Here is a 15,542-nt window from a genome sequence, read left to right as displayed (position 1 = left end):
CCCAACATTGCGCCCCGACAGAAAATAACAGATGACCCAAACCAAACATCTAAAACCGAAAAACAAGAGAGATACAGCTCAGCTGTTTGGAAATGTGCAGTGAGCATGCGTGGTGGTGTTTGGGAAAGTTTGGCTCTCAGCTAACAGCTGTGCAGCTGACCTGGAAATGAAGGGGGGACTTGCTTTCAAGCGTCAGGCTGTCTCTATTCTTAGAGCTCAACTAGAAGACAGAAGAAGTGGGTGAAACCCACGCTCTTGATGTGGTGGCATCAAACCCATGCTTGCCCCTGACGTTATCGTCACTGCGTTATAATAAACCATTCATTTCTGCGTGTGGTAAATAACAATGCTGACATGCTCACAAAATAATGTGAAGCATATGGGTCACAAGTGTTTTGAAGGAAAAACTTTTCTAAAGATTTATTTAGGTTCCTTAATTACAGAGTGGTTTGGAAGACTGGCATGTGGTTTCAGTTTATAGCTATAAATGTTGGCCGTGGCGATGGGTACCTGCTAATGTTGCTGGAGAGGAAGAGAACAAGGCCGGGGGCAGGGCTTATGTCCTTCATGGCCTGCCCTTTGGTCATTTTTTTAAATAAGTGAAGTCAAGGTCTGAGTTCATACGAAGTACATATACGATCGCATTTATAGTGTGCCTGGGCTGGGTGTGCCGACAGTCCCAGCCCATTGTTCCAGTGCTTGAGTACTTCAGTTGATAAATTTTCATGGCCGTCTAGAGTCTCGAAAGAATAACTCTCCCTTTTAGCCTTTATATTAAAATATACTCCATTGTAAATCAAACCCAGTTTTGGGGGACAGCAGTTAAGTATTTCTGTCTGGACAGACAAGAAAATAACTAAGCATTCAGCATAAGTGTTTTGATGTGACATAAACCCATAGCAGGGTCATTTGGTGATCTTCTAAAGCCTTGTGTATGTGTGTTTATGTGTGTTGTGTGCACACACACAGTCATATATTGTTATTCATGTTAGAAATAATTTTGAATCATTGATGGTGTGATATTTAAAACTAACTTGCAGTCTTAGGAGCATAGGAGAGGCTTGTGTTGAACAACCCATGAGGAAGTCAGTGAATATGTACAGTGAATATATATGTGTGTGTGTGTGTGTGTGTGTATGTATGTATATGTATGTGTATGTATATATATGTATATGTATATATATATGTATGTATATATATATATACACACACCATATATGTATATATAGTAGGAAAAGTTCATTTATATTTGCCATAATGTGTTTTCCTGCATTTCTTGCCAGTGATGATAATGATAGTGGCATCTCTGAACTGTTGTCTGGAGGTGAGAAGAATGGCAGGGAGAGTGAAGCTAGTAAGAAATCTAAGCTCTGCTTTTCTTTCCTGCATGAAGGTCATAAGAAGAAATGACTTTCCTGTTTACCATTCTGTGGGGCTCACTCCAATAGTGACTTACTTCGTTGATATTTGGAGAGAATTCACTCATCTATTCTTTCCTATTTGCGTATTTTTGGCGTCTTATGCTTGTAACTCTGCAGGACGGCACAAAGATTAACTAGAAAAAAGGCGGTGCCCTAAAGGAGCTTACCTCCTGGTAGGGGTTGGGAAGATGTGTACATAACTGATTGTAGCACAGAAAGAATTCACACGTTTATTTAGGGCTTTATAACACTTCCAGAGCTTTTATACACCTTTCTTTAACCTTCTAAATACACCTTTCTTTAACCTTCTAAGCTGAAGTACGTGGTATGTGGCTCTGTTCTCCAATTGGTACGTGAAGAGACTGCCATGCAGCCAGGGTGAGGGACTGGCCTCACGGTCATGTAGGTGGGGAATTGTGGATCCGGGGCCTAGAGAATCCTACCCAGGGTGTCTTCTGTTCCCACAGTCATTGTATTTTTCACTGTCCTTACTGTGCATTGGTGTGCGCAGGGACATGCTTGTTTTTACCTGAGGACATCAGAGAACACAAGAGAAGGAGGGAGCCCCGCTGAGTGGTCTAAGGGGGTGAGCAAGGTGCTGGTTAGATAGGGAATGGCTGAGAGGGATTTGAGGAGAGGGTAAGACCTGCTGGGCAGAAGATCACCCCGTGCACTAAAGCCACCTGCTACTCAAAAAAGTCCCTTGTGCCAGATAGTTCCATTATTTTTTCCTTTCTCTTTTCATATTCATACGTTCATTCAACAAATGCTTTCAAGAATATACTTATTATGGGCAAGGGATTGGATTCATTGAAATGATGGTTACAGAATAAGGCTCATGGTGGCTCTTTGAGGTCCCACAGTAGCTCTGCCAGAAGATGAGATCACAGATAGCCCTAAGAGGATGTGACAAGAAGGGAAGAATGTGGTGCACAGTATTTCCAGGTTCAAGTTATGACTGTCCTGGGAAAGGGGTCACGGACACGTTGTGTCATTTCTCGGTCTGAGTTGGATCATTTATCCTCAAGGAGGCCAGCGTTTACTTCATAGAGCTGTTTTAAGGATCAAATCTGATTATGAATATGAGAGCACTTCATCCTGCTCAGTAAATTCTCAGTATTAATGATGCTCCTACTCACCTTTTCAAGAAGAGCCGGTCATTGACTGAAAGGCTTTCTGTGGTCTGGTCAGCGAAATGTAAACTCTCCCCGTATCGCCAGCCCTTCACTGGTGTTCCTTACTCCAGATTGGTCTCCTTTGCACTCTTGTGGCCCTGTCCGCCATGAAGCGGCAGGCTATCCCAGTGGTCAGGAGCAGGGGATCAGTTCTGGCTCTACTGTGTCCCGCCGGCAGTGTAACCTTGGCAAATTATGTCTTTATTTTGTGCCACAGTTTTATCATCGGGAAGTGGGATTAATAATAACTTACCCTTAGTAGTTTGAGTTAAAATGATTAAATATGAAGGGCTTGGAGACAGTGCTGGTAAGGTTGCCATTTTTAGCTCTAATTACTATCTGAATCCTACCTGATCCTGCCACTCTCCTGCTTACAGTCCCGGAGTGTGGCACCCTTATCATCTCTGCTCCTATTTGGAGTCTGCCCATCTATCTCCCTGGCTCATTGCTCAACCCTTCTTTATGCTCTGCCTTCCAGCAAGAAGGAATATCCACACTCTCGATTATTTTGTTTTTTGCTTTTTTGCCTAAAAGCCCTTAGCCTTGTTAATGTATTCCTTAGGACTGGTTTTCCTACTTCTGAAGAATCTGTGGCTCCCTTCCCCATCCCCTTGGGCCCCTGTCTTGTTCTGCAATGTTGTGCACATATCTTTCTCATTGCTCTTAACTTGTTGGGTTGCTGTTTTCTATTTGTATCTCTCTCCCCTGCTTTTGACTGAGAATTCCTGGAAAAGGGCTGAGTCTAGCTTACCTTTGTATTTCCAGCATGTTCTTTACACAAGGTAGACTCTTGATAAATACTTGTTGATAAATGAATAGGGCTTTACCTTTTTTTTTTTTTCTTTTTTCTTTTTCAGTTTGAGAGAGAGAGAGAGAAAGACACAGAGAAAGGATCTTAATCAGTGAGGAGTCCCTGCTCAGGGCTCGATCACACAACCCTGGGATCAGGAGCTGAGCTGAAATCAAGAGTCAGAAGCTCAACCAACTGAGCAACCCAGGAGCCCCTGTTTTAAACACAGTATCATATTGTCAAAATTATTTCTCAGTTAAGGGCGCCTGGGTGGCTCAGTCAGATGAGCGTCTGACTCTTGGTATCAGCTCAGGTCATGGTCTCACTTGATCGTGAGATCAAGCCCCGCATCGGGCTCTGCGCTGACAGTGTGGAGCCTGCTTGGGCTTCTCTCTGCCCCTCCCCTGCTCATGCTCTCTCTCAGAATAAAAAAGTAAACATTAAAAAAAAAAAAAACCCAAACAATTATTTTTCATTTAGCTGGAGGGGGCAAATTTTACCTTATTTATAAATTTTGAGTCAAGGAAGATCAACCTGGGGACTGGCCTGGTCTTGATAGGGGGCCCTGTTGTCAGCACAGGGCCCCGTGAGGAGCTTGAGGGCCTAGGACTGGAGCAGACCCCTGGCCGACCCATGGTCCTCCTTGCCTCTGGTGGGCGTTACAGTTTGTTATCTGTTTGTGAAGGCAGTAGTTCTGTATTTAGCTCAATGATGGTAATATCAGCCATTTGGCATTTGATAGAATTTTTTCTAACATTCGAAAAAATTTTTTGAAATTCCAGTGTATTGTCCTGAAAACTGCTGCATCATCCAGTGTTGGACATGTGATGCGACATTTTCTTCTTGGTTCTCTGAATTGCCAAGATTTTAATAAAATGAACCATAAGTATCACATGTGGGTTAAATAAGCATATCTTTAGAGGACGGTAAGTCAGTACCACTTCGTTTACTAGAGGATGTGAAGGAAAAGGGACCATGGGCCACAAGGATGGATGGGTTTATTTATTTCCTTTAAGAATTTGAAGGAAATAAAATCTGACGTCTTGGCTTTCTATCTGCAGCATACCAGTGTCCTTTAAAGAGCCTCTAGTTACATCTCATAAACACGTGAATATTGAGCTGAATTTTAAGGACTTCTCTCCCATTCTCCCCTACAGCTTTGCCCTGTCAGATGAAGCGTACAGGTCCCTAAGAGATCAAGATAAAGACCAATGTATTCTCATTACCGGGGAAAGTGGAGCAGGAAAAACAGGTAAGGCCAGGCCCAGCCTACCTTCCTTTCTCCTCTGTAGAAGGTCAGTGCTGCACAGATGATGGTATAGCAAAGAGGGCGGGGGGGGGGGGGGGGGGGAGTGCTCATTAGCATGAAGCTGCACCGGGCCACTGTGACCGCTCCTTTGTGGGAGGCTGCTGATTCGGATCATGGAATGTTCTCTGGGAAGGACTTACCCCATCTCTCACATGACGAAACAGGTACCTGTCAAAGGGATTTCAACCAATATGGGAGTCTGTTTCTGGATTCTGGATCTTCTGGTGCAGTCTGAGCGCTTCAGCGTCTCTTACCTTTCCTGTAAGACACCAGACCTGTGAAGTCTTACCACTTCTGAGGAATGACAAATTGTTTGGGCTTTGGGAGACCACAGGCATATCTTATCTCTGCTAAAGAGTGAGGAGGGGGGGCGCCTGGGTGGCGCAGTCGGTTAAGTGTCCGACTTCAGCCAGGTCACAATCTCGCGGTCCGTGAGTTCAAGCCCCGCGTCGGGCTCTGGGCTGATGGCTCAGAGCCTGGAGCCTGTTTCCGATTCTGTGTCTCCCTCTCTCTCTGCCCCTCCCCCGTTCATGCTCTGTCTCTCTCTGTCCCAAAAATAAATAAATGTTGAAAAAAAAAAAAAAAGAGTGAGGAGGGAAGGCACCAGAAAGATGCTTAATTTCACTCTAGAATAAAGTCTTTGAAGCCTAACGAATTGAGTATTTCTATATATTTTTACATTTATTTCTTTATTTAAGTGTTTATTTTTGAGAGAGAGAGAGAGCATCAGCTGGGGAGGGGCAGAGAGAGGGAGACAGAGAATCCAAAGCAGGCTCTGCATTATCAGTGCAAAGCCCAGTGTGGGGCTTGAACTCATGAACCGTGATATCATGCCCTGTGCCGAAGTCGGATGCTCAACCCTACTGAGCCCCAAGATTTTTCTATATATTGTTAGATGGGTTGGCACCTTTCCATAAAACAAACCCTCGAGTGGAGAGGTTGTGCTGTTTTTCATGTGCTTTTAATAAAAACAATTTGTATGATTGATGTTCTCGAGTGAAAAGCGATTTCACACATGATGCCCAGCCACCTGGAAAAGGTCCGAAAGAGCTGTGCTCTCTGAGTCCAGACTGGGACAGGTTGAAACTGCTGTTGTCAGTGAGCTTCTCTGATGGAAGTGCTAAGCCCTGAAGAAGGAGAATGGTGAGGGAGATGGTATTTTCACGATTTTATCTGTAAAATGTTCTTGTTTTCTACACAAGATTCTGATGATTCTACTAGTTTGCCAGAGTGGGATTTAAGTGTTTGTACTTTGCTTGGCTATGACGTGATTAGATTAGCATACTTTGAGTCTCTGATTATTAAGAAAGTTGCCCATGGATATTTCAGTCAGCTGACTGAAATGAGCCCCTCCTAAGATGTGCACCTTTAAAGTCTCACTGTCGGCTCTGAGAGGGCTTTTCCTTCTGCACCTGTTCCTTCCTCCGCTCTCTTTAGGAGTATTCCCTCCCTGCCCCCAGTGTAGATAAGTGTATCCAACTTCCTAGAGCCCTTTAGAGACATAACAAGTACACACTTTCTATGTGAGGTTCTAGGCCCTGGATGGGCAGAAATAGGAAAAGACTGGCATGTAAGAAGGTAAAGTAACAGAAGACCCAGTCTCGTATGGTTAGGAAGGATTGTAGGTGTAGACCACCTACTGTAGGGTCCTTCCCATAGAACTGCCAAGCTCCTTGTTTTATTTTCTTTTTTTTTGTTTTTTAAGTTTTTTAAATGTTTATTTAATTTTGAAGGGGGAGGGGGAGAGAGAGAGAGAGAGAGAGCACATGCGCACAAGCAAAGGAGGGGCAGAGAGAGAGAGAGAGAAACAGAGGATCTGAAGCAGGCTCTGCACTGGCAGCAGAAAGCCCCATGCAGGGCTTGAACTCATGTACCATGAGATTATGACCTGAGCCCAAGTCAGATGCTTAACCAACTGAGCCACCCAGGCTCCCCCAAACTCCCTTGTTTTGTGGTGATAGAGGGATCACTGCTTTGTTTTGTTTTTAATTTTTTGTATTGTTTGTTTATTTTAGAGAGAGAGACAGAGCATGAGCAGGGGATGGGCAGATAGAGAGGGAGACAGAGAATCCGAAGCAGGCTCCAGGCTGAGCTGTCCGCACAGAGCCCGATGCGGAGCTCAAACCCACTAACCGTGAGATCATGACCTGAGCTGAAGTCGGATGCTTAACGGACTGAGCCACCTCGAGGGCTCACTGCTCCGTAAAGCAACCTGCTAAATTTTCATACAGATTCAGCTATCACAAGCTCTTTCTTACCTAGATTTGAATTCTGCCTCTACCTAGTGGCCTTAACTGCCGTCTGGAACCTTCCCAAATTAGTGTACTTTCTTTTCTATAGGACAGTCATTCGGTTATTTGAAGTCATCCATCATAGCTTCCCAGGTCTAAACATCCTTGGCCTTCAAAAATTTCCTGTGTGATGCACATTCATTTACTCATTCATCCAGGAAGTAATTTTTGAGTACCTTGAAGGAATACTAGTAAGGTGAAAGTACTGTACTAAGTACTAGTGACACATTGGTGAGCCAGACACCATCCTTGTCCTTATTGAATTTGTAATCTAGTGCAGGAGATAGACAATAGCACTCTGTTACATGTGCATGTGCACAAGTATGGGTACTGTATATACACATATACCTATGTCGCATGTATACATGTAGTTTATATAGAAAAGGAAAAGTACGGGGTGCTTATAAGAGCATATAATACGATCAGATCTCATTCTCAAAACCCTCACTATCATGGTCATATTATTCTGGAATGATCCCTTTCTGTCAGTATGCCTCATAAAATTACATCCCAAGGAGAGAAATAAACCGAATAAATACTTCAAGTTTGGTCTTGGTTATGGGGGAACTATTATCTCTCTTAATATGGATACCAGGCTTCTGTTAATATAATATAGCGTATGTATTGAGTCTTACCAGTCTTCCCATCAGGCAAGATACTGTAGGTTTCTTGTATGTCAGCTTCTGGTAGGTCAGATGTGCTCAATCTGGTGTTGTCCAACAAAGTTATTTTAAGCTTACTGATAGAATCTTTATTTTTATAAATTTAGACCATTGTTAATAGCCTCTTGTGAAACTGACAAATTCTGATTCTGTTCCCTCCCGTAGAACCACTGCCATGCCATTGGGTAATAAGGGTAGCTGTCCCACATAAGTATTTCCATTGTGCTGGGCATTGTGCTTTAGTGTGTTACACATAGAAGTATTCTTCTTACCCCCATTTTTATCATGGGGAAATTGAGCCACACAAAGGCTAACCAAGTTGCCCAAACTTCCCAGTGAGTAAATGGCAGAGATGAGATTTTGAGCACAAGTAGTATATATAGCTCTAGAGTCCCCACTTTTCTTAGTTCAGCCTGCTTTAACAGCATACCATAGACAGGGTGGCCTAAACAACAGATACTTCTTTTTCTTTCTTTCTTTTTTTTTTTTTTAATGTTTATTTAGTTTTGAGAGAGTGGGAGAGCAGGGAAGGGGCAGAGAGAGAGGGAGCTATAGAATCTGAAGCAGCTCCACGCGCCGAGTCGTCAGCAGAGTCTGATGCAGGGCTCGAACCCACGAACTGCCAGATCATGACCTGAGCCGAAGTCAAGACACTTAACCGACTGAGCCACCTAGGAGCCCCCAGACATTTATTTTTAAGTCGTGGAGGCTGGGATGTCCAAGATCAAGGTGCCTGCTGATTTGGTTCCTGGTGAGAACCTTCTATCTGTTTCCTCACATGGGAGATAGAGATGGAGATGGCGGGAGAGGGGGAGGGAGGAAGGGAGGGAGGGAGAGAGGGAGAGAGAGAGAGAGAGAGAGAGAGAGAGAGAGAGAGAGAAGAACACTAATCTCAGAGCAACTGGGTGACTCCGTTGGTTGAGTGTCTAACTCTTGGTTTCGGCTCAGGTCATGGTCTTGCAGTTTGTGGGATGGAGCCCTGCGTTGGGCTGTACTGTGGCAGCAAGGAGTCTGCTTGGGATTCTCTCTCTCTTTCTCCCTTTCTCTCTCTCTCTCTCTCTCTCTCTCTCTATCCATCCCTCCCTTCCTTCCTCCCTTTCTCCCTCTCCTTCTCCCTCCCCTCTCTGACCCCTCTCCTGCTCTCCCACACACGTGTGCTCTCTCTCAAAATAAATAAATAAACTTACAAAAAAAAAAAAAAAGAACACTAATCCCATCATTGGGAGTTTTTGAGCTTTTGAGGAACCTCTGTACTGTTCTCCATAGTGGTTGTATCAATTTACATCCCCTCCAAGGGTGCAAGGGTTTCCTTTTCATCACATTTTCTCCAACGCTTGTTATCTCTTGCTTTTCTTCATTTTGGCCATTCTAACAAGTGTGAGGTGATAATTTTGTAACTTTGAATTGGAATTTTGAATTACATTCTTGAATTGGAATTTTGAATTACATTGCCCTGATAATTAGCGATGTAGAGTATATCCTCAGGTCCTTGGTAGCCATTTGTATATCTTATGTGGGAAAATATCTATTCAAGTCCTTTGCCTATTTTTAATCAGATCATTATTATTATTTATTGCTATTGAGTTGTAGGAGTTAGTTACATATTTTAGATACATGATCAGATGCATGATTTGCCAAGTATTTCATGCATTTTGTAGATTGCCTTTTCTCATCGATTGTTTCTCTGGCTCTGCAGAAGCTTTTTTGTTTGACGTAGTCCCACTTGTGTGGTTTTGTTTTTGCTGTCTGTGCTTTGCATGTCATAGCCAAGACAATATCAAAGGGCTAAGACCAATATCAAAGGGCCTTTTCCGTATGTTTTCTTGTAGGATTTTTATGGCTTAAGATCTTATATTTAAGTCTTTAGTCCATTTTGAGTTACTTTTTGTGAGTGGTATAAGATAAGGGTTCAGTTTTATTCTTTTTTTTTTTTTTCAACGTTTATTTATTTTTGGGACAGAGAGAGACAGAGCATGAACGGGGGAGGGGCAGAGAGAGAGGGAGACGCAGAATCGGAAACAGGCTCCAGGCTCCCAGCCATCAACCCAGAGCCTGACGCGGGGCTCGAACTCACGGACCGTGAGATCGTGACCTGGCTGAAGTCGGACGCTTAACCGACTGCGCCATCCAGGCGCCCCGGGTTCAGTTTTATTCTTTTGCGTGTGAATATCCAATTTTGCTTGCACCATTTATTGAAAAGACTGTCTTTTCCCCATTGAGTATTCTTGGCTCCCTTGTTAAATATTAGTTGACTGAACATACATGGCTTTTTTTCTGGGCTCTCTATTCTGTTTCTTTGGTTTATGTGTCTTCAAAAAAATTTTTTTTTAATGTTTATTTATTTTTGAGAGAGAGAGAGAGACAGTGTGTGAGGGAGGGAGGGGCAGAGAGAGGGAGACACAGAGTCTGAAGCAGGCTCCAGGCTCTGAGCTGTCAGCACAGGGCCTGACGCGGGGCTCAAACTCATCAACCATGAGATCATGACCTGAGTTGAAGTCAGACGTTCAACCAACTGAGCCACCCTGGCGACTCTTTGTGTCTGTTTTTATGCAAGTACCATACTATTTTGATAACTATAGCTTTGTAGTGTGGTTTGAAATCAGGAATTGTAATGCCTCCAGGTTTGTTGTTCTTTCTGAAGATTGCTTTTGCTATTTGTGGTCTCTTATGTAGTTCCATATGAATTTCAGGATTGCTTTTTCTTTTTCTGTGAAAAATGCTATTGGAATTTTGATAGGGATTATGTTGAATCTACAGATTACTTTGGGTAGTATGGGCATTTTAATACTATTAATTCTTCCAGTGCACGAACACAGGATATTTTTCCATTTATTGTGTCTTCTTTAATTTTCTTTCATCAATGTCTTATGTTTTCAGTGAAGAGATCATTCACCTCTTTGGTTAAATTTTTCCTAAGTATTCTGTTGTTTTTGATGCTGTTGGGAGTGGGATTGTTTTATTTCTTTTTCAGATACTTTGTTATTAGCATAAAGAAACACAACTGATTTTTGTATGTTTATCTTATATCCTACAACTTCACTGACTTAGTTTATTATAACCTTTTTTTTTATGGCATCTTTAGAGTTTTCCATATATAAGATCATGTCATCTACAAAGAGACAATTCTACCTCTTTCTTTCTGATTCTGGTGTCTTTGATTTCTTTTCCTTGCCTAATTCCCCTGGCTAGGACTTCTACTACTATGTTGAATAGGAGTGGTGAGGGTGGGCAGCCTTGTCTTGGGCCTCATCTCAGAGGAAAAGCTTTCAACCTGTCACCATTGAGTAGGATATTAGCTGTGTGCATGTCATTTACGGCCTTTATTATGTGGAGGTACATTCCTTCTATACCCAGTTAGTTGAGAGTTTTTATCATGAAAGGATATTGAATTTCATCAAATGCTTTTATGCGTCTCTTGAGATGATCGGATGATTTTTATCTTCTTATTCTATTAATGTGATGTATCACATTTATTGATTTGCATATGTTTGAACCATTCTTGCATCTCAGGGATGAATACCACTTGATGATGGTGTGTGATCCTTTTCACAAGCTGTTGAATTCAGTTTGGTAGTATTTTGCTGAGAATTTTGGCATCTGTATTCATCAGGGATATTGATCTGCAGTTTCCTTGTAGTATCTGGCTTTGGTATCAGGGTAATGCTGGCCTTGTAAAATGAGTTTGGAAGTTATCTCTTCTTGAGTGTGTTGGAAGAGTGAGAGGGATTGGTGTTAATTCTCCCCTAAATGTTTAGTAGAATTCACTAGTGAAACCATCTGATTTGGGGTTTTTCTTTTGGGGGGAGGTTTTTGATTATTGATTCAATCTTATTTGATATTAATCTGTTTACATTTTCTATTTTTTATGATTCAGTCTTGGTAGTTTGCATGTTTCTAGGACTTATCCTTTTCTTCTAGGTTGTCCAGTTTGTTGGCATGTAACTGTTCAGAGTACTGTCTCTTCAGGTTCTTTGTATTTACATGATATTTGTTGAATGTCTCCTCTTTCATTTATAATTTTATTTATTTGAGTCCTCTCTCTTTTTTCTTGGTTAATTTAGCTAAAGGTTTGTCAATTTGCTTTATCTTTTCAAAGAACCAGCTCTTAGTTTTATTAATCTTTTGTGATGTTCCAATTCTGTGTTTCATTTATTTCTGTTCTAGTCTGTATTACTTCCTTCCTTCTGCTAACTTTGAGCTTAGTTTGTTCTTCTTTTTCTGCTTCCTTGAGGTATAATATTAGGTTTATTTGAGGTCTTTATTCTTGCATGCACTTGTGACTATAAACTTCCCTCTTAAAAGTTGCTTCTCAAAAGTTTTGGTATATTGTTTTTCTGTTTTCATTTGTCTCAAGGTATTTTTTGTATAAAAATTTTTAATGGTTTCTGTTGCACTAAAATAAATGTCAAATCCAGTGTGCTTGTTAAGGTTCTGTGTGATCTTGTCCCTACCTACTTCTGCACCTTTCTCTCAGAAAGGTAATTGCACCTTGTGCTACTTTTTGTTAAAAATTTTGCTCCATATTATATATAGATAGTATTATGGGGCACCTGGGTGACTCAGTCTGTTAAGCGTCTGACTTCAGCTCAGGTCATGATCTTGCGGTTCGTGGGTTTGAGCCCCGCATTGGGCTCTGTGCTGGCAGCTCAGAGCCTGGGGCCTGCTTTAGATTCTGTGTCTCCCTCTCCCTCTGCCCCTCCCCTACTCATGCTCTGTCTCTCAAAAATGAATAAATGTTAAAAAAAGTTTTTTATATATAGACAGTATTTCATTATTTAGTGTCCCATCCGTTTTTGGATCATTCATCTGAATCTCTGGGTATGGGCTCTTAAACCTCTATTTGCTCAGAAGTTTGTGAGGTCTTTGTTCAGAACTCCTTCTTTACAGCAGGTACTTTAAGAGGACACTGGTGTCTTGGGAGAAAGTGTTTGCCTCTTTTCTATCACTAAGCAGTTCTTTCTTATGAAACAATTTAATTCTTAGAAGCAGTACAGCTTCTTGTTTGTTTCCAAGTTGACCAATGAAAATGGTAGCAAGGCAAGTTAAAAACTATGCCTCTTGACAGAAGGCATTTGTATTGGTGGTGTATCTCATGCCGCCTGCCCCTTCCCCCAATCCTTTTGACTGTATCTACAAGCCTACTCACTTCACACCTTTCTTTTTATTTAAGTGTGAAGGAGGAAGAGATGAAAATATTCCTAAGCCTATTACTTTTTTTAAGTTTTTACTCATTCTTCATCGTGACTAAAGATCTGATTGTATCACTTTGTTCCTAAGTGAGTCATCAGAAGTGGGTTGTGGTCATTGGTTTGATTGGTGTTGGCCACGTCTTCATCTCCGCTGGAACATACATTCCACGAAGACAGTGCATCTACTAATTAGCCATGTCAGTGTATGACCTCCTCCTTCTCAGAGTGTCGTAAACTGCACTGCTCCCTCCTGGAGAAAGATTCTATCGCCTGGTGGGCTCGTGTGTCTTCCTTATTGAAAAACAAAGTGGAGGTTGCTGGTACTATTTGAGAGGATTGGTGTTCATCCTTTTCTGAGAAAAACAAAAACGCCTCATTCCTCTGGGGGAAATCTAGTGGCGTGGAGTTCATTCTTCTTTTCTGTAGTTTTCTCTTCTCTTGATATTTTTTTAAATTAATAACTTGTCCTTTTGGTTTCAATATCGCATTCGCCACTTGGAATCCTTTTCTCCCAATTGTCTTCCCTAGATTTAGTCCTTCCTTGGATCCCTTTGTTCTCTGTCATAAGAATAGACAGTTGCTTGTCAGGGCCTTTGCTTTTCCCCTCCAGTGGGGCCATTCTGTTTATAATAGAATAAAGCATTCTGGGTACTGCTTTCAGTGGGAATCTGGAGGAGGGTACCATACACATGCTAGGACAGCACTTCTCAAACCCTCTACCGTGGAACACCAGTCTCCCTCCTTCCCAAATCTCTTCCTGACTGATGCCAGAAAAAGGAAATAAAGGTATGGAAGAACCAATCTCTAATTTTTTTTTTTTTAGCTTAAGCAGGCAAAATGAATCACCAAATTGCTGTAAAAACTTATGAGAGCCTACTCTCATGTGCAGACTGGTAACAGTCCATGGAACAACCAACTTTGAGTAGCAGGGGGTTTTGGATCATACTTTGGGTAGTACTGCCTAGAGGTCGTTTGATGCATTTGTCTCCATTTTGATCCGCTGTGATTCCTGGACCCTGTGATGCTTTGGTTTTCCATTATCACTAAACCTCCTAGTGCCAGGAAGTAGACCCTACTCCTGAGAGTTGCTGTTTTTCTTTTCTTTTCTTTTCTTTTCTTTTCTTTTCTTTTCTTTTCTTTTCTTAAAGTTTATGTGTTTTGAGAAAGACAGAAACAGCACGAGTGGGGGAGGGGCAGAGAGAGGGACAGCGAGAGAACCCCAAGCAGGCTCCACACTGTCAGCATAGAGCCTGATGCCAGCTTGAACCCACGAAGCTGTGAGATTGCGACGGAGCTGAAACCAAGAGTTGGATGCCTAACCAACTGAGCCACCCAGGCATCCCAAGAGTTGCTGTTTTTAAATATCCACTCAACTATGCTCTTTGGTAGCTGCTAACAAGTTTTTCCTTTTCATTTCTAGATCCCAGCAGCATCACCTACCTCTGTCCCCAGGGACACATCGTGTTTTGCTTACTTATTCCATTTTTTCCTACTTTTCTTTCATTTTGAAAGCAGTGATACAAAAATTGCTTCAAATTTTATCTAGGTTTTAGTTGTCATTAGACTATACGTTCCAGTAAAGTATAGAATTTATGTATTAATTAATGTCTGTTTCATGGAGATTACTTCCGGGAAAATTAAATGATGGAAAATAATACAGAGATTGCAGCATGGTAGTGTGAGGAATTTGGAGAGGGGGTTTAGTTATGTGGGAAAGAGGGATGCCAGGCTGTTTTTGAAATGTCACATCATCTTATCCACTAAAATTGTTTCTGAGTACACGGTCACTAAAAATTTTGTTACTAATTAAATGAAAGAAGACGAGAACTAATATTTATTGAGGGCCCAGAGTGTGCTATGTGCTTTATACGTAGTGTCTGTTTTCAGTAAGAATCTTTACTTGACAGCTTATACAGAAGTACCCTGCAGTATCAGAGGGCTTAGTTTATAAGAAGTAATTAATTTAACGAGGTTGTAAACCCCCTTGGCAGATGATGATGTTATTGGGCTTAAGCATCGGGTACACTCTTATGCTGGATGATTATATAATGTGGGCACTCAGGGAGAGGCGTGAACTCTGAGTCCTTTGGGGCCCTATTTAATTCATTACTGCTGTGCTAAATAAAAAATTCATCATGCCTCATAAAAGTGCCCAAGTATTTCTAGGCAGTGAACTCAGAATTCACTACCGTGAATACAGATAGTTCATGGAGAATCATTCAAGCCCTGATGGGGGCAGGGGGGCAGAACATGAAGGAATCATCGTAACTACATTTTTCAAAGACATCAAAATGAATCTGTGGGCCTAAGAAGATGATCCTGACGTGAGAAAACATTATGAATTATTTGGTTTCTAATTTTACAGTTACATCGGTTTCTAGGAACTCTCTAGCCGTCTGCTAAAAGAGTTATGGAGCCTGTCTTGCTCATTAAGACCTTTGGTTCTGAACCCCAAATGACCTTGTACTACTTTGCATCTCTTTACAGAGATATCACATCGAAGCAGAATAGCTAAGCAAACAGAAACCCCAAACACAGTGAGCTTTTGTTTTGTTTCTTCCCCATGTGAGAAAGGCCTCTCTCGATCCACGTTTTATATGAATTATCAGAGATCTTGTGGCCAACTCTCAGAAGCAAAGCCACTTGTATACATAGTTGTATTTCAATAAAACGTGGCCTGTCATGACTCCTCTTAGAGTAAAGGC

The 15,542-nt window shown here is 41.8% G+C and overlaps 1 protein-coding gene across 3 annotated transcripts in view; it reads left to right on the top strand.

The window, feature by feature from the left end:
• MYO1B (myosin IB) overlaps positions 1 to 15,542 on the top strand; it is a 190,916-nt gene that overhangs the window by 83,826 nt on the left and 91,548 nt on the right. For all 3 annotated transcript variants that reach the window (XM_047870439.1, XM_047870438.1, XM_047870437.1), the window contains exon 4: positions 4,544 to 4,638. In XM_047870439.1, coding sequence (XP_047726395.1) covers positions 4,544 to 4,638 — 95 coding nt within the window. The remainder of the gene's footprint in view (positions 1 to 4,543; positions 4,639 to 15,542) is intronic.

This window comes from Prionailurus viverrinus, chromosome C1 (genome assembly GCF_022837055.1).
Source record: "Prionailurus viverrinus isolate Anna chromosome C1, UM_Priviv_1.0, whole genome shotgun sequence".
Taxonomy (NCBI): domain Eukaryota; kingdom Metazoa; phylum Chordata; class Mammalia; order Carnivora; family Felidae; genus Prionailurus; species Prionailurus viverrinus.
This window is presented reverse-complemented; position numbering and strand designations above follow the sequence as displayed.